Below are 18,678 nucleotides of genomic sequence, written 5' to 3'. Positions count from 1 at the left end.
TATCACATCTAAAACTCTGCTATAGGACCTCTTATCATCTTTCCCTTGCAGTCCACTTTATCTGTACCAAAAACGTTCTTATTCTCAAACTGGAATATGACCTTCCACTCCTTACCTTTAACTCAGTCAAACACTTTTACAGTATACAGACAGCAGAAAATAAAATATGCCAGTTCACTGATTACAAATTACACCACTGCAATTACTTAAAAAGCTTAAACTGGCTTCTTATTACCACTTAGCCGATTATAAATCACACCACTGTAATTACTTAAACAGCTTAAACTGGCTTCATTTTATATCCAGAGCAACCTTTTTATTAGGTACTCTGCTCTAAAACAAAAAATTCTTAAATAGGGATATTGTCCTCCTTTGAAAAGAAAATTGGTATGCCCAAAGATTTCTGGGCTTCATCAATACAAACTATATGGACCAGTTAGTTTATAACTCAACCAGGTACAATAAAAACCTGGATCATCACCAATATAGGGCAGCTTTGCTCCCCATCAATTGTATCTGCCTGCCTGGTCAAATCAGACCACAAGTCAATCACGTTCACCTTAAAATGTAACCTGAAGCAGCTTCAAATACTTTGTTATTTAGAGATTATGCAAAGGTTAACCTGCTAAAATTGAGTAATGGCCTGGCTAAATTCAAAAGCCCCTTGCATTTTGATGACCCTACTGCTCATGTGGAATCCTTTACTGCCAGACTGTATGTCCATGAAAATGGATGCATAGATGCATTGTACCCCCAAGAAATATATAGAACCCCAAATTCAACAATGAACTCCTATGGTGGAACCAAAATATTAATAGGCTCTGTCATAAAAGAAACAAATTATTGCATCTAAAATAAATGCAACTGTCAAGATACTGAAAATGCTCTTGTTAAACTAAACAAGAAACTCCAAACCCCGAGCAATAAACCAGAGCCGATATAAGGTAAGAACAGTCACCCAGATAAAGAATAGCCACAAAGTCTTCATTAATTATGTTAAAAATGTCAGAAACAATGTCCTGCACTGTGTAGAGCTACAGATATCACATACTCAAACCTGGGGGCATGACCAGTCTGCTAGCAAGCAGATTTAGTTCAGACTTCACCCTTATCGCCTCCAATATTCTCAGATTAATAGCCATGCATACACTCCCTACTCGAATTACACAAGAACAGTTCTCAAGGCACTGTGTCTGTGGGACCAAATAACATACCAGGCTGCATACTCACCAGCCTGAAGCATATCCTGTCTGTTTCCTTACAGAAGTTATTGAATATCAGCCTCAAAACAGGCTTTATGCCAGATGAATTGAGGACAGTGACAGTCATCCCCTACACATCCCCTACACAACGAACCTGGGAAATTATAGTTCCATAAGCCTGCCTGTCCAGTCTCTTCTTTAAGGCTGTGGAAAGGATCATTATGGAATTACTATATAAGGATATAGGTAACCTACAGACACAATGCTCATAGAAACTAAGTAGATGGTTGCAAAACCTTGCCCTGCCTTCACAGTATCATATAAGCTACCCAGAGACAACTTCTGCCGTAGCGGCCTTAGGTCAGCTGGTGCCCCAGGCAAAAGGGCTCCATGGCACCCCCCTCACCACCCAAGTGCCCCCATCCTTGTCTACCTACACCAAATAAATACTGGAAAAGTGCCCCTGCTATAGCCTCGTGTATAGAATTTCAACAGACACTGTTCCTTCAGACTTACTACACATTCACGATTCCAGTGGTGTAGTAAACACCCACTCAAGGGCACTCAAAATAAATAGAATATGCTGGAGGAGTAGGTTTGAATCACAGAGATGATCACTTCCACAGAACGGTCTTCCACTCCACATAAAGTGAAGTACTTAGTCTCCCGATGAACGGATGGGTACCACAATTTTTTTAAAGTTTTAAAGTCTCATAATTTAAATAGATGATTTGGGGATGTGTATTTTCACAATTGTAACTGGTTTTCTGTAACTAATCATGGTACCTATTGTGGTTTTAGCTGATTAGATATAAAATTAGAAACATACATTTTGATTGAAGTCATGTGGTTGTTTTTGATAGGATTCTACAGGTTATTATTTAGCCAGTCATGTGATTTATAGCAGCTTTTGCTGATTTGTTAAAGTGTTTGATATATACATCCTGGAATATATACACTCTAGCTATTAGAACAACCCCAAATACTACCCATTTTAAAATCTTTCAACACGCATACCTATCTTCTATCTGGAATTGTACTTGCACTCAGTACAATATAGTACAGTATATAGTTTAACAAAATATTACCTTCCCTACTTTATATGTCATGAGAAAAAAACAATTCTTTACAATCTGTCACTGCTGTTTGCCTGACTACTTAATTGCTAAATATGTTTATAACATCATTAACTAATCAATTTGATACCAGTTTTTGAATTGTATGTTGGCAATGCACTGAATTTTGCTTTTAATTTGTGCTGAGTAGCTTTTTTCCCTGGGCCTCCACTGAACAGGCTCTGTATGGCCCAGTGGACTTCACTTTACCGGTTAACAAACTGCAAATAAATAAATAAATTATAGCAGCTTTTGTGTTTGATACATACATCCTGATTTGATGTTGCAAATACTCATTTTAATATGGATTAATGACTGCTATATGTTGCTTTTTAGCCTATCCATACTTCAATAATGCCTTTCATTGAGTATGTGTTTTTGATAGGGTATTATGTTTTTGGTAACTTTTTAACATATTTTTGTTTAAGGAAATGTTTTGATTAGAAGACCATTTAACAAATGTGCTAGATTTAAAGACAGTTTTTATCCGAAGGTGATCAGACTTCTTAATTTCAGCATTAGGTCTGATCACTGGCAAGTCAGGAAGTTGGTATTTCCCATTCACTGTGCAATATTATTTTATCTATTATTTATAAAGCCCAGCCAGTTATTATAATTTATGCTACTACCTCAGGTGCAATATTTATGTGCTATTTCACCCATAATGTTGTGCATGGCTCATGTGCAATACTGTTACCTGAACTTTGCTGCTAGATGTGTACTTTTAGCATCTTAACAAGTATGTGTTTCTAGGAATATATACTTAAGTGCAGAGTTGATTTATAAGACGGTGGTAGTATTATTATATGTTGTTTTAAATTATGTCTTTCTGTGTATGTCATTTCTTTTTTGTCTGTCCCATGATGAACTGATTGTGTGGAATCTCATTTAATCTACACTTGTGTAGATCTAAATGACAATAAAGTTACTTTGATAGTTTTGACAAATGTAATTTGACTAGTTAGTTAAATACATTTAAATTTAAATTGTTTTAGTTTGTGTATTATGGTGTGATGAAGCAATTGTTTGATTGTGAAAGTGCTTACCTTTATTAAAAGTCTTTCAACTTTAGCAGTGTATTGCATTTGTTCCTTTTACTTGCTATTTTTTATATTTGATAATACTCCATTAGTCAGCTTGTGAAAATGTTGCTTTTTATATTTACCCTAGGAAAAAATGTTCATTAGCCATGTTATACACTTAGGCTAATTTATACAAGATATTAAATATACATTTTATCAAGCTACATAGCTGTTGATACTATTATGTGATAGATCAATACATTTGTTTTGTCTGCATGTGTAATATACATGATACTTTATATTCATACAATATACAAAAACATGGTACTTTGCTAATAGGAAATGTATTTTATTAAAATACAAAAAGCTACATTGAAGATAGAAAACTGTTCCACATAAGCAGATATGCCCTTTTGCAGAATTATTTTCTCTACACTATTTAAAACTTAATGATGTGTTAAAATGGATTCACTTTATAATTTCAAAATACTGAAATACCAAATTTCAGTATTTTGAAATCATAAAGTCGAATGTCCATAATCCCGACAGCACACAATCTCAAAACACACAATCACGAACACATACAAACCATACAACACATACATCGTCCAACCCACACTACAACAAACAAAAGACACACAAACACAAAAACACAAACAAACCTACTCTAAATGTAAGCAAGCCCCCCTGCACCCCCCACACCCCCCTAGTTATATATACTAACTCCGAGATCGCACAGACACAAAAAGGAAACACACACCCACACATTTCACAGTCTCTCGCACACACACAAACATCACACATATACATAACATCCACACATTCAGACATACTCAAACTCCCACACAAAACCCTTACAAAACACTCACTTACCTTGAATTGCACCTACATCCATACACTCCCAACACTGCACGCCACGTACCGTAAGCCATAGCCGTGAATTAGAGATATTCGGATTTGCGATTATGCTTTGCGATTTTCAGTTTTCAACTTTATGATTTCGAAATACTGAAATTCAGTATTTCATTATTTTGAAATTATAAAGTGAACCCGTTAAAATATATAAAATATACAATATAAAATTGCTAAAAACATTGGAATTGCCATGTAGCAGAGTGATACACTGTGGGCGGTGCAGTGGTGCAGTGGTTAACATTGTCAACTCACAGCAAGAGGTTCTCTGGTTCGATTCTCGGCTGGAGTGCCTTCTGTGTGGAGTTTGCATGTTCTCCCTGTGTTCGCGTGGGTTTCCTCCGGGTACTCAGGTTTCCTCCCACATTCCAAAGACATGCATCTGGAGCATTTCTCCCCAGGCCTCCGCTGAAAACAGGCTCTGTGGAACCTAGTCGGACTTTCCCGGTTAACAAATGATAAATAAAATAAAATAAAAAATACACTTGAAATTATTTTTCCTTTAATAACATTTGAAAGCATTTATTTGTGCCAGTAAATTACACAAAATGGAAATAAAATGCTGACTCTATGCCTGACAGTTTATCAAAGAAATTAAAAAGTTAAAAGGCTAAGCACTTTCATTCCAGTTGGTGCACAGAACTTCATCAAAACAAAAATACATCATTTCTTTTCCCTATTTACCAAAAGTTGTTAAGTCGTTTGATGAAATCATCTAATGCAACAATTCCATTAAACTGCTAAAATGGGTTGTTTATAATTACAATTGTAAAAATAGTAATTAAAACATATTAATTGTAAACAAAGTATGACTAAGATATTGATGCTAACACGTTCCTAATACACATTAAAACTTTACAAATATACTAATTTATAGTTTTCATTGCCACTTGAGGCTCATAACTTTAGAGCTTTGATGTTTTTTTAAGTTAATAAACTACTAATATTTATCATTTAAATGTTTTAAATTTCTTTAATGAACTGTGAGACATACAGGTTCATTGTTTCTTTCATTTCTTTGCCTTAGATCGATGGTTGTTGAACTAGCATTTTACTGGTAATGTCACAGTTTCTAAAGGTTTAATTAAAACATTCCCATATAAATTATACTTTACTTTGTCCCAGTTTATTATATTTCCCTTAATGGATGAATCTCCTTCAAACACAAACTTTATCTCAGTGGATGACAATTCCCGATCCCACATGTGCACATCTGCTATTTCTCCTACAAATGATTGACGTGTGTCAAATCCCCCCCCAAAAGAATCCTGCTCCTGACCAAGGATGATGCTAGGATTTTGGGGGATAACATACCCCTTATTCAAAATGGAGTATGATAATCTTTTTCCATTCATCCAAACCTGGACTTTCCCACTATATGATTGCCAGCTTATGCAATAATGAATCCACCCTTTAGGTAACACTGGAACAGGAAATTTGGATAATTTATTCCCAACAAAGACCTTATATATAACTCCTGGTAAAATGAACAGAAGAATTTCATTGTCATATTTTCTGCTAGTGAAGGAAAAAAGAGATCCATCCATAGTGGTGTTTGCTTGCAGACACGCAGTAAACTCTTTCAGAGGTTTGTATTCTTCTGGAATGACAGTCACATAGCTGTTCTTTGTTCTGCTGGGAAAATATAGCATCTTCCTTTCCAAACCTTCAAATGCAGACAAAATAAAAATTTAGAAAGTGGTACTCTGTTTTTCTTAAACAATGACAGTATCCTACATTTTTACTTGCAGAAAAAAGGTGTTTGTTAGGAGTAATTTTATTTATGAAAATAACCATTCTGTATTTTACTTGAAAAGATGCAGGTTTATTCCTTACTGGACCAGTAAATGCTGCCTATAGAATCAATGTTATGTATATGTATAAAATCTTATCTTGTGTTTCTTCAGGTTCTTGTACAGCTATACAATTCTGTAAAACAATTCTTTAAATATGCAGTGTGCAAAATCTTGTAATTGTTTACTGATCTAATTAACATATGACTAGTTAATACAGGAATGTCAACAAAAAATAACAACAAATAGGCATTTATACAACACTGTTTTATAATCTAATCAGATAATACCTTTAAGTTTATTTCAGATAAGTAGCACATAATACTGTTTAATTTTAAAATAAGAAAAATGGAAAGCATTTTCCACAAAGGCAGGGAGCAATCAGAAACTGTTATTTTGTTTGCAAGGTCTCTGTTTCTTGACACTGATACAGACAAGCTTGATAAAAACACAGATTAAATTATTCTCTTGGGAAACAGATTATCTTTTTTGTAATAAATACTGACTTGGTCTCAGGCTTAATGTGCTGTTAAATGTGTCAGATAATAGTCACAATAGTTGCTAAAAGTATATCTTTCTATTACCAGGTAAGATGAAATGTACTGTGGACCCTTCTGACAGAAGACGATATTAATTACCATCAGTTCTGAACAAAGGTGCTAAATAAATTATGTTAACTACTTTGCTTGCTGTAAGATTCAGATTAAACAGTGAATCTGATGTAGATACCATGTATTTAATACAGCATTTAGTAAAACTCATATCATTTATGTAATGTGTACTGTATGACCTGCATAAAGTGCAACTACTGAAAGCACATCATATAGGTGCACTTCTTAGCATGCAGTTACAAGGGCAAATTATTTGTTTCTGGACTAGTCAAGGGCAGCTGTTGTGATTTATGTTATGCAATAACTTTTTTTCAGATGTACTGAAGTAATGATTTGCAAATTAGATTTAGAAATAATGTTTTGTTGCTATCTATGGAGTTAAGCTTATATCAGCAGTTTTTTCCCTGAATCTGCCTTTAAGTTTGTTTTTTGGGGAGGGAGGAGTTGCTTTTGCTCCTATGCTTCATACTGACATCCATTTCCAGTGCCCAACATCCATCGTCAGGTCTACCATTCTCTCCAGTTCACCCCTGGACCACATCAGCAATTTTTAATCAGGGCAGACATGGAACTTATGGATGTCCTGGTGGCACTGTCCATCATCTGCAGGGGCCATTTCATTAAGACTTACCCTGCTTTCTCCACCCTCTCTCTGTGTGTAATTATGTTGTGGGGAAGAAATGCAATGGGAACATGTAATGTGTTGCCCTCATCCCCCTGAAAGCTTAGCCAAGGTACTTAGAAAACATGGTTGACTGATTTACAAGCTCCTGAAGCCCAACCAGTAAACTTTATTTAATCACTTGGAAGGTGCAGTTGTCATCTCTGGTGCTGTCCTGAGGGGCTGGGTAAACTGAAGGGCAAGTTAGAGTAACACTTTCTCAGTTAGACGTATTACTCATGAAGGTGGCTCAGACAGGCAAAGGGAAGAGGGAACCGTTAATGTATAACTGCTGAACTGCAGGAGTACCAAAAATTCCTAAACTTGGAGGAGCAAGTTCAGCAAATGAACACTGAAGGTCTGTTAAAATCTACTGACAAAAACACTTATGGCAAAAGAAACCTGGGAGGGTGGCTTAATGGCTAAGGTGTTTGCCTTACAAACATAAGATGCAAGGTTTGAGTCTCACAAGGGATAATTGACTTGGCTTAAAATGGCTCACAAGGGCAGTTAGCTTAGTACTAAACTATGAACTATGAACTTCAAGGTTAGTGAATGCTAATGCTAAACAGAGAACGTTTAGCTGTCAGAGGATTTGGTGGTCTGTACATTGCTTCACTTCTTAAAGTAGTGATTTTCTCCATCTCCTGGACTGATCACAAGATCTGCAGCTACCAGACAAATGAGTGCAGAATGTTTAGGAATAAAGAACAGCAATAGGTCCCCGTGTGACATTCATAAACTTCACTCTTTCTAGGACAAACAGTGGTGATGCAAAAAATTGAAAAGCTTAAAGTTCCTCTGTGGGCTACAAAGTGTTGCTGAAAGGAAAATTTTCTGCAGAAATATACAGAAGATGTTTTGAATTTAACACCCTTATTTGACAGTTAAGCCAGTTTGGTCTGATGGTAAATTTTCTGCGACCTCCACATTATAAGTACTACAGAGAGGACTTAGATACCTTTATTGGATTCCACTGAAATACTGACATTTTACTGGACTGAGGTAGAGTTGAATGGGCCAGCAAAAATGCAGTGAACATTAAAATCCCCCTCGTCAGAACAAACACAAACGAGTCAGCTGGTAAGAGGATAATAAGGGGATGTGAGAATGCAGAAGGAGTGAATGTCAGGATTAACATGCATTGGAGGAAGAACTAAACAGAGGTTACATGCTAGAATTAGCCTGCCAGTTAGCGCAGATAATTAAAACTATCAGCTGTTAACTAGATATATATTATATATATTATACTTCTCTTCCAGTAAAGTTCTCTCAATTCCCTATTGTTATACATCCATCTCTTCTACTTGTCTCTCTCAATATTACTTCTCCTCATCTGTAGCCCACCTGGCATCTACTTGGACATTACTATTCCTACATCTGTCTCTTTCTCTCTATACTTGATATATTACTCCAACTTGTCATCTCATCTACTATCTAAACCTTGTTTGTTACTTCTTACTGTGTAATTCTGGGTCTTATAACTATTTGCTCATGCACAAAATGTTCATCATATTTGTTAATACTGTAAATATTGTATAGACTCTAGTGTTTATTTATTTTTTATTCCTGCATCACTCAGATTGTAGGGTTAGGGATCCTCGTGGTATTTTTTTCTGTTAAATTGATTCCATACTGTTGCTATGCTACTTTTAAATAGTTCTGTAGCTTCTTAGAATTTGTTGTTTTATGTCAGTTACTAGTATATATTAGTGGAGCTTTTCTCCTCGGGCCTCTGCTGAAAATGGACATATATGCAGCAGACTAGCCCGGTCACCACATGTAAAATAAAACCTCGATAATACTTGTGGTACAGAGTTTGATTCCCTCAGCCTTCCTCTGGCTACTGTCTGACCTTGAGCAGGTCACTTAATCAGGCAGAGTTTGGGAGCAAGTAGGAATTTTGGCCAGGCTCTTTAAATGTCATCTGTACTGCATGCCTATTTGTGAACCTAAATCTAGACTGTAATGTGGAAATGTGGGGGAAACTGAACACTATGAACAAAAACGTAGTTGGCATCAAAAATGATTAAGAGTGGACTGAGATCACAGCAGATGTTGGACACAAAAATGAAAGTTATTGGGTCCTTGGGAAGTAAAAGCTAAACTGTTTGCCTACAGATGGCGTGACAGAAGAGAGCACTGCTGAGTGTAGTGCTTGACAAATAAAGCAGGAAATAAAGTGGGCAATTCTAATGCAATCAGAACAATTATGCTTAATACTATAAGAAATTGTAAAGTAATACAGAAGAATGTTTGGTCACATGAAAAAGTAATGAAAGAGAAACTGTGTAAGAAATGTTTTTAGATAAAGACAGAGATATGGTAAACAATGATTTGGGTGAGTGAAAATTTAAGTGGTATCAGGAAAATGGACAGAAGGAAGACCTAGGCATGAGAAGGTTACATGCTAGGTAGACCTAGGCATGAGAAGGTTACATGCTAGGTAGACCTAGACATGAGAAGGTTACATGCTAGGTAGACCTAGGCATGAGAAGGTTACATGCTAGGTAGACCTAGACATGAGAAGGTTACATGCTAGGTAGACCTAGACATGAGAAGGTTACATGCTAGGTAGACCTAGGCATGAGAAGGTTACATGCTAGGTAGACCTAGACATGAGAAGGTTACATGCTAGGTAGACCTAGGCATGAGAAGGTTACATGCTAGGTAGACCTAGACATGAGAAGGTTACATGCTAGGTAGACCTAGGCATGAGAAGGTTACATGCCAGGCAGACCTAGGCATGAGAAGGTTACATGCTAGGTAGACCTAGGCATGAGAAGGTTACATGCTAGATAGACCTAGGCATGAGAAGGTTACATGCTAGGTAGACCTAGGCATGAGAAGGTTACATGCTAGGTAGACCTAGGCATGAGAAGGTTACATGCTAGGTAGACCTAGACATGACAAGGTTATGTGCTACATAGACCTAGGCATGAGAAGGTTACATGCTAGGTAGACCTAGGCATGAGAAGGTTACATGCTAGGTAGACCTAGGCATGAGAAGGTTACATGCTAGATAGACCTAGGCATGAGAAGGTTACATGCTAGGTAGACCTAGGCATGAGAAGGTTACATGCTAGGTAGACCTAGACATGACAAGATTATGTGCTACATAGATCTAGGCAAGAGAAAGTTACATGCTAGGTAGACCTAGGCATGAGAAGGTTACATGATATGTAGACCTAGGTATGAGAAGGTTACATGCTAGGTAGACCTAGGCATGAGAAGGTTACATGCTAGGTAGGCCTAGGCATGAGAAGGTTACATACTAGGTAGACCTAGGCATGAGAAGGTTACATGCAAGGTAGACCTAGGCATGAGAAGGTTACATGCTAGGTAGACCTAGGCATGAGAAGATTACATGCTAGGTAGACCTAGGCATGAGAAGGTTACATGCTAGGTAGACCTAGACATGAGAAGGTTACATGCTAGGTAGACCTAGGCATGAGAAGGTTACATGCAAGGTAGACCTAGGCATGAGAAGGTTACATGCTAGGTAGACCTAGGCATGAGAAGGTTACATGCTAGGTAGACCTAGGCATGAGAAGGTTACATGCTAGGTAGACCTAGACATGAGAAGGTTACATGCTAGGTAGACCTAGGCATGAGAAGGTTACATGCTAGGTAGACCTAGGCATGAGAAGGTTACATGCTAGATAGACCTAGGCATGAGAAGGTTACATGCTAGGTAGACCTAGGCATGAGAAGGTTACATGCAAGGTAGACCTAGGCATGAGAAGGTTACATGCTAGGTAGACCTAGGCATGAGAAGGTTACATGCTAGGTATTTATGTCTGGAAGGACATCAGATGGATAAGGATTTGACTAAGGATTTAATGCACTACTGCAAGGGAAGAATATTTCAACCACATAGAATGTGGTATATATGGCAACACTTACTAAATTTTACCAAGGAAGAGACGATCCTGATAAATATCATCCCATTTCACTGAAAAATCTGCATGCTAAGATCAACACTACAATCTTCAGGACTAGGGTGGAGAAAAATGTTTCTAACTTTGTGACTGAAAAGCAGGGGAGCTTTGTTAAGGGCCACAAACTGGAAGATCACTGGTCTCATTTATTATAATTCTTAGAGGTGGTAGAAAGGAAAAATGAAAAGAAAAAGTGTCAGTATGTCTTGATCATATAAAAAAGGCCTTTGATACCATTAACTAGAATTTACATTGACAAGTTTGACTAAATATAGGGCTATGAAAATAATTAAAGTGATCATGGCCTTGCACTGAAACTTTAACTCTTCATGTTGTGGTGAATGATAGATTAGGACCATTTAACATAAGTAGAAGTAGGAGGTGATGACAGATTAAGATCGTTTAGTGGAAGCAGAGGTAGGAGATGTGACAGGTCCCTACTGTAGGCCAGCAGTCAAGGAGACTCAATCCTCACCACTGACTCCAGTGAGGGATGGTCAGTAAGAGCAAAGATGGATTTACACAGTAGTGTCAGATGCAGCTCCCTACACCAAGCATATTTTCCCTTAAGAAAACACAGGGAGCATGCTCCAGACCTGGGGCTGGCCTTTCTTTCTCTTTCCAGGCCCACACAAAACTCCACACTGACCACTTTGGAGCTCTGTGTCCCTGTTGATACACACATTAGGATTTTTGGGTTTCACACACACATACACACCAGGGAAAAGGTGGCACAGATTTAATAGCTGTGCCTCTTTCTGCCCAGACTCTGAGGTAATTACCCTGCCACCAGTCAGCTACACTAAGGCTCTTACAAAGGGTACCCAATTGTACTGTTTAGAATTAATATTAATACAAATGGTAGGGTGTGACCAAAGCAGCAAGACTTTCAGGAGTGGCCACAGTGTCACTAAAACAAGCATAAGTACTCTCAAGATGTTGAAAGTATTCTGTAAAGGAACAGCCACAATGAAAGTATTAAAATATTTAATGACAAACAATAAAACAGAAAACAGGAGAATACTGAACACAATAAACAACAGAGTTTCAACCACATAAATATAAAAAGTGCCCATATGACTTGCAAAAAGAATGTCATAGGCCATGGCTAGAAGTGTAGGCTCTGGGCACTACCAGCTGTTATATTACCTCACCCTCTATCCCTCTCTCAGGGGTACACTCTCTATACAGTAACCCTTTGTTCCAGTATACAGTCCCCCCTTTTCCTTTAGAATCAGGTGCCTCCTTAGCTACCTCCCTCAAGTTTTATAATGTACAGTCCAAAAGCTGAGCCTGTCTAATTTTACCATTATTACCCCTCCCAGCTCCTTTTTCACTGGAAGCCTGGTCTCTTCTGACAGCGGCGCCTCTCTGTCAGCCTGTGTACTACCACTCACCTCTGCCCTTGCAGTCACCCTGTCCACAGGAACATCAGTACCTATCATCTATGGCTCACTTTTAGGCTAACTACTACAGGGTAGTTTCCTCCCTGAAATAGCCACCTTACCAGTCCCAGCTTCAGGTGTGGGGTCTATCCAGGTCTCCCCCAGGCTACCTTATCAACATGCTTGTCTCCAAGCCTGACTGTGTGTAACTGCATGCACACAAGGGGGTACCTGACAAATCTTCAAACGCTCAAATTTTCAAATGTTACATGGTCGAGACCAAAGGTTTGAAATTTTAAGTGTTTGAAGATTGACTTTCAATGGTGCTGTATGGTGAAGATAGGGAGAATCTCCCTTTTCTGCACTGAAGTGCAGTCTTGGAGTTAGTATATATAAGTAGCAGGGGTGTGGAGGGTGCAGGGGCGCTTGCACCCCTGCCTACGCTGTTAAAGTGTTTTTTTCTTTTTTTTTTTTATGTTCAAACATCCAAATGTTGAACATTTGGTCTCAACTATGTAATGTTCAACATTTTGGATGTTCGAACATTTAACATAGACCCACACAAGGTACTGCATTATCAAAATCATTCTCTATCAAGACCACTGCAGGGATATCCTCAAAATCACATACCTGCTTGCTTCTTTTTCCACCTTCCCAGTCAAGCTGAACCTTGATCAAAGGTATTTGGAATGGGGTCCCTCCTAAAGCTCTGACTGGTGTGGACTTCCCAAGTGAGTACTGCTCCTCTTTAACCACTGCCGACTTCACAATAGTTATGTCAGAGGCTGTGTCTTTCGTAGCAGTGGCCTATCACCCATCCATTAAAATAGGATACAAACTTCAGTGATAATTTGGTATCCCTTTTGTTTCCAGACAACTTACCACTAGCATGCTGTTATTCCCACTTTCTGGCTCCTTCTCCATTTGTTCCACATCTTGCCTCAGTGGACATTTGTATACTGTATGGCCCATCTGGTTATTTAAAACATCTTCCATTTGGTCCTGGCTGTGTACCTGAACTAGTGGCTTCCCCTGTTACTGGTGTAATCTGGGGTGGTTTCGGCTGCCCATAATGGGTCCCCATGTAACCATGTGCAGCACTGGGAATCCCATTCTTGTGCAGTGATATCCTGCCTGCTAAGTTGAGATCCTCTTTTCTCCCCAGCTTATCTGCAGAGTTACACTCCCAGTCTGCCAACCAGATTCTCATGTCCTCAGGCAAAGTGCTAAGGGCTTGTTCCCTCACCAAAAGGTCTGCCAGCACTTCAAAAGTGTTGACCTGACACCCACTCACCCATATATGAAAATAAGTGCTTAACTCAGCAATATAATCACATACACTTTCTTCTGCCTTGTCTCTATGCTCAGAAAACATTTTTCTGTAAGCTTCAGGTGTTAATTTAAAACATTCCAGTAAGCATTGTTTTACTTTATCAGAGTTTAAGGAATCAGCATTAGACAATTCAGAAACAGCAGTTACAGCTTTACCATGGAGTAAGGGGGTCAGGAACCATACCCAGAGCGCTTGGTCAATATTATACTGTTGAGGTACCCTTTCAAATACATGATTAAAAATATCAAAATCATCACCCTCTCTAAACTGTGAAAGAAATTTACTGACCTTTATTGCTTCTTGGGTTTGGTTATTCTCTTCCCGATTATCTCCATGACCCTGCAGAAGAGTCAGCATCTCCCTCTCATGTTAGCATTGTTTCTCATTTTCTTTGGACTCGGAATTAGAATCAGAAGAGAGACTGTGGCATGTGGAGGTCAAAGACAAACTACGGCATTCAATCTGCTTCTCCAGTTGTTTGGCCTCCAGTTCAAGTCTCTTTAACTCCAGATGGATTTTTAAGCCCTCTGAGGAAAAGGTGAACCTTCCTGCTTCTGAAGACTGCATATCCCCATCACTGGACTGGTTGTCTTCCAGATTGCTGGTCAGTTCTGCAGCTGCAACCGAGGCTGAAATAATTTCTTCTTTAGTCAGGTTGGCATGTGCCAGTCCTTTGGCTTCTCACACACTTGCCAACTGGTTCCTTGTCAGCTTGCTATAATCCTCTGCTGGCATCTTTGCCCATTTTCCCTGACTAAACCAAACTAACAAAAATAAATAAAAGTGTTGTGAAAATGCAACTCTGTATGTTTACCTTGTGACTGCTGAGAGTACGTACACCTTCAGTGACAACTTCCCATCAGCTACTGAAGATCAATTAATATCCCACCCAGCAGCTGCCTCCAGTATGTGACGGGTCCCTACTCCAGGCCAGCAATCAAGGAGACTCAATCCTCACCACTGACTCCCATGAAGGACAGTCACTAAGAGCAAAGATGGATTCACACAGTAGTTTCAGATACAGCTCCCTCCACCAAGCACATTTTCCTTTAAGAGCAGACAGTGAGCACTCTCCAGACCAGGGCTGAACACTTTTTCTATCTCTAGACTCACATAAAACTCCACACTGACCACTTTGGAGTTCAGTGTTCCTGTTCCCAGTAGCTGACACACACATTTGGATATTTGAGTTTCACACATGTACACACCTGAGAAAAGTGGGCACAGATTTGCTAGCTGTATCCCTTTCTGCCCAGACTCTGAGGTAATCACGCTGCCACCAGTCAGCTACCCTAAGGCTCTTACAAAGGGTACCCAATTGTACAGCATAAAAATAATACCAAAATTAATACAAATACAAATAGTAGGGTGTGACCAAAGCAGCAAGGCTTTCAGGGCCGGCCACAGTGTCACTAGGACAAGCATAAGAACACTCAAGATGTTAAAAGTATTTTCTAAAAGAACCTCTACAATAAAAGGTATTCAAATATTTAATGATATGTAATAAAACATAAAGCAGGAGAATACTGAATACAGTAAACAACAGAGTTTCATCCACAGAGATATACAAAATAATACAGTTGGATAGTTTCTTACAGATGCAGAAAACAACACTATTCTCTATTCTCACTAAATGTCCCTGACTGACTAAAGAAGTAGTGTTCCCTGACTAATTATTAAAGGAAGGCAAGCTGATGTATGCTGAGTGCCTTACCCCAGCAAAAGCCAGATGATGTCTGTCTTTGTCTGTGTGGATATATGAGAGAGATATATATCCTGTCAGAAATCTTTCCTGTCAGGTTCCAAAGTGTTGTTGCAAGAGTTCCAAAGAAACCAGATGCTGCTTAGAAGATGACATCACCACTGGTCACCTAACTCTGGTACAATACACACACAAAGCTTTGTTAAGATCTGTGGTAGCATCTGAAAGCTATAAGACAATTTCATACTTTTCACCTTTCCAGGGTTCTCTGATAAACATACACATTTGATCAGTTACAACAATACAACCTAATATACATACATACATTCTTTCTGTCCAACAGGATCTACCATTGATGCATTTTTAACAGAAGTAATTTTACAAATATATTTTTAACTCAAACATCTGTACGAATCAGTGTGATAGTCAAATGACCTAGCATTCTTTACAAAACTCCAATTAGCTATGCTGGCATATGTACACATGTACTGCCCTACTCTGCCTGGCACTGATGGCACTACCTTGTAATATCACAGGAGGTGATGGCAGATTAAGACCCTTTAATATAGATACAGATAGGAGGTGATAAATTAAGACTGTTTAACATAAACAGAGGTAGGAGGTGATGACAGATTAAGACCTTTTAACATAAATAGAGGTAAGAGTTGCTGACAGATTAAAATAGTTTAACATAAATAGTTAGCAGGTGATGACAGATTAAGACTTTTTAACATAAACAGAGGTAGAAGGTGATGACAGGTTAAGACATTTTAACATAAATTGAGGTAGAGGTAGGGGATGATTACAGATTAAGATAGTTTAATATAAATAGACATAGGAGGTGATGACAGATTAAGATAGATTAACATAAATAGAGGTAGGAGGTGATGACAGGTTAAGACTGTTTAATTTAAGCAAAGGTAGGAGGTGATTACATATTAAGGAAGTTTAACATAAGCAGAGTTAGGCAGTGATGGCAGGCTAAGACCGTTTAACATACGCGGTAATACAAGGCATAGGAGGTGGATAGATTAATGTAAGAGGTATGAGCTAATGCTCTCATGTGTGCCACATTGATTTTTACTGTTTTTTTAAGTAGGTGGAAATAGAAAATGAGTGTTTGCTTTGTAGAATCTTTATTTATTTGCAGATGATTCACCACACTTTTCATGGGCTGCAGTCTGTGTTCCAAATTAGTTTGGTAAACTATTAGTTTTGATAAACGTGGTGTGTCATCCTAAGAAATCCCAAATTATACTGGTGGTGGGGCTAGACAAATAGGACTTGGGGGTTGTTGTGGTGAAGAAGTGATGAGTGAAAGATCTGGCCCTCTGGGTTTTTCAGATCAGTAAAATATTCTGCTGTCTGGGTGTTTCTACTTGCAGGGACAGAGCTCTTATTTATTAGTAAGAGTTAGGTTAGGGAAACTGTTAGATGGCTTAATAGAGTTCATGTGCTTCTTGCATGAGTCAGTGAAGATAAGAGGATGATCCTGCCACAGCTGTTCTGTAATACAAGGCATAATCCAATCCAGCTAGGTGAGGTGAGAGCTAATACATTGCAGGGGTTGTGGGAGAGATAACTATTGTGAGGGAAAGAAAGGAGATTTAGTACACTGAGCCAAATACCACTAAGAAGAAATGGTTAGTGAGGATTATCAGACTTTGGATATCTAGCAATAGCAATAGCAATTTATAGGAGTTTGCAGAACAAACAGCTAAAGGTAGGTTAAATGAGACATGAAAGACAGTGATCCATTAGCTGGGAGGATGGCTTGAGGTTACTCTAGGTCTCAGCAGCTGGCAGAAAAGTGGTACAGGTAGAAGAATTTTTGTCAGGGGATAGAAGTGGCTTAGGTATGGCTGTGGTCAGGGATGCTTAGGCATGGCTGTGGTCAGGGATACTTAGGCATGGCTGTGGTCAGGGATACTTAGACATGGCTGTGGCCAGAGATGCTTAGGCATGGCTGTGGCCAGAGATGCTTAGGCATGGCTGTGGTCAGGAATACTTAGGCATGGTTGTAGTCAGGGATACTTAGGCGTGGCTGTGGTCAGGGCTACTTAGGCATGGCTGTGGTCAGGGATACTTAGGCATGGCTGTGGCCAGAGATGCCTAGGCATGGCTGTGGCCAGAGATGCTTAGGCATGGCTGTGGTCAGGGATACTTAGGCATGGTTGTAGTCAGGGATACTTAGGCGTGGCTGTGGTCAGGGATGCTTAGGCATGGCTGTGGCCAGGGATGCTTAAACATGGCTGTAGGGAGGGATGCTTTAGGCATAGCTGTGGTGAGAGATACTTAGGCATGGCTGTAGCAAGGGATGCTTAGGTCTGGCTGCAGTCAGGGATGCTTAGGCATGGCTGCGGTCAGGGATACTTATGCATGGCTTTGGTCAGGGATGCTTAGGCATGGCTGTTGTCAGGGATGCTTAGGCATGGCTGTCGTCAGGGATGCTTAGACATAGCTGTGGTCAGGGATGCTTAGGCATGTTTGTAGTGAGAGATGCTTTAGTATGGATGTGGCCAGGGATGCTTAGACATAGCTGTGGCCAGGGATGCTTAGGCATGGCTGTGGCCAGGGATGCTTAGGCATGGCTGTGACCAGGGATGCTTAGGCACAGCTGTGGTCAGGGATGCCTAGGCATGGATGTAGTGAGGGATGCTTAGGCATGGATGTGGTCAAGGATGCTTAAACATGGCTGTAGTGAGGGATGCTTAGGCATGGTTATGGCCAGGTATGCTTAGGCATGGCTGTGACCAGGGATGGTTAGGTATGGCTGCAGCCGGGGATGCTTAGGCATGGCTGCGGTCAGGGATGAAGAGTTGAACTTAAGAAGTTATATTCAGTAATATCTGAAGGCGAATAAGAAAAACTAAGATCTAAATGCGAGTGGACAAATAGATGGAATTCCTTTGTGCAGATGAATAGAGAATTTGCTATTTGAAAAGGTCATTTTTTAGACTATGGATGCAGAAGAAGCAACACTTAACTTCATATAGCATTG

The 18,678-nt window shown here is 39.2% G+C and overlaps 1 protein-coding gene across 1 annotated transcript in view; it reads right to left on the bottom strand.

Annotated features, from left to right (window-relative positions):
• Positions 1-5,094: 5,094 nt before the first annotated feature.
• LOC122810853 (mucosal pentraxin-like) overlaps positions 5,095-18,678 on the bottom strand; it is a 41,123-nt gene continuing 27,539 nt past the window's right edge. Inside the window, exon 2 of the mRNA XM_044082404.1 lies at positions 5,095-5,917. Coding sequence (XP_043938339.1) covers positions 5,295-5,903 — 609 coding nt within the window. The 5' untranslated portion in view covers positions 5,904-5,917 and the 3' untranslated portion in view covers positions 5,095-5,294. The remainder of the gene's footprint in view (positions 5,918-18,678) is intronic.

Source organism: Protopterus annectens, chromosome 9.part0 (assembly GCF_019279795.1).
Source record: "Protopterus annectens isolate FY-2018-M chromosome 9.part0, PAN1.0, whole genome shotgun sequence".
Classification (NCBI taxonomy): Eukaryota; Metazoa; Chordata; order Ceratodontiformes; family Protopteridae; genus Protopterus; species Protopterus annectens.
This window is presented reverse-complemented; position numbering and strand designations above follow the sequence as displayed.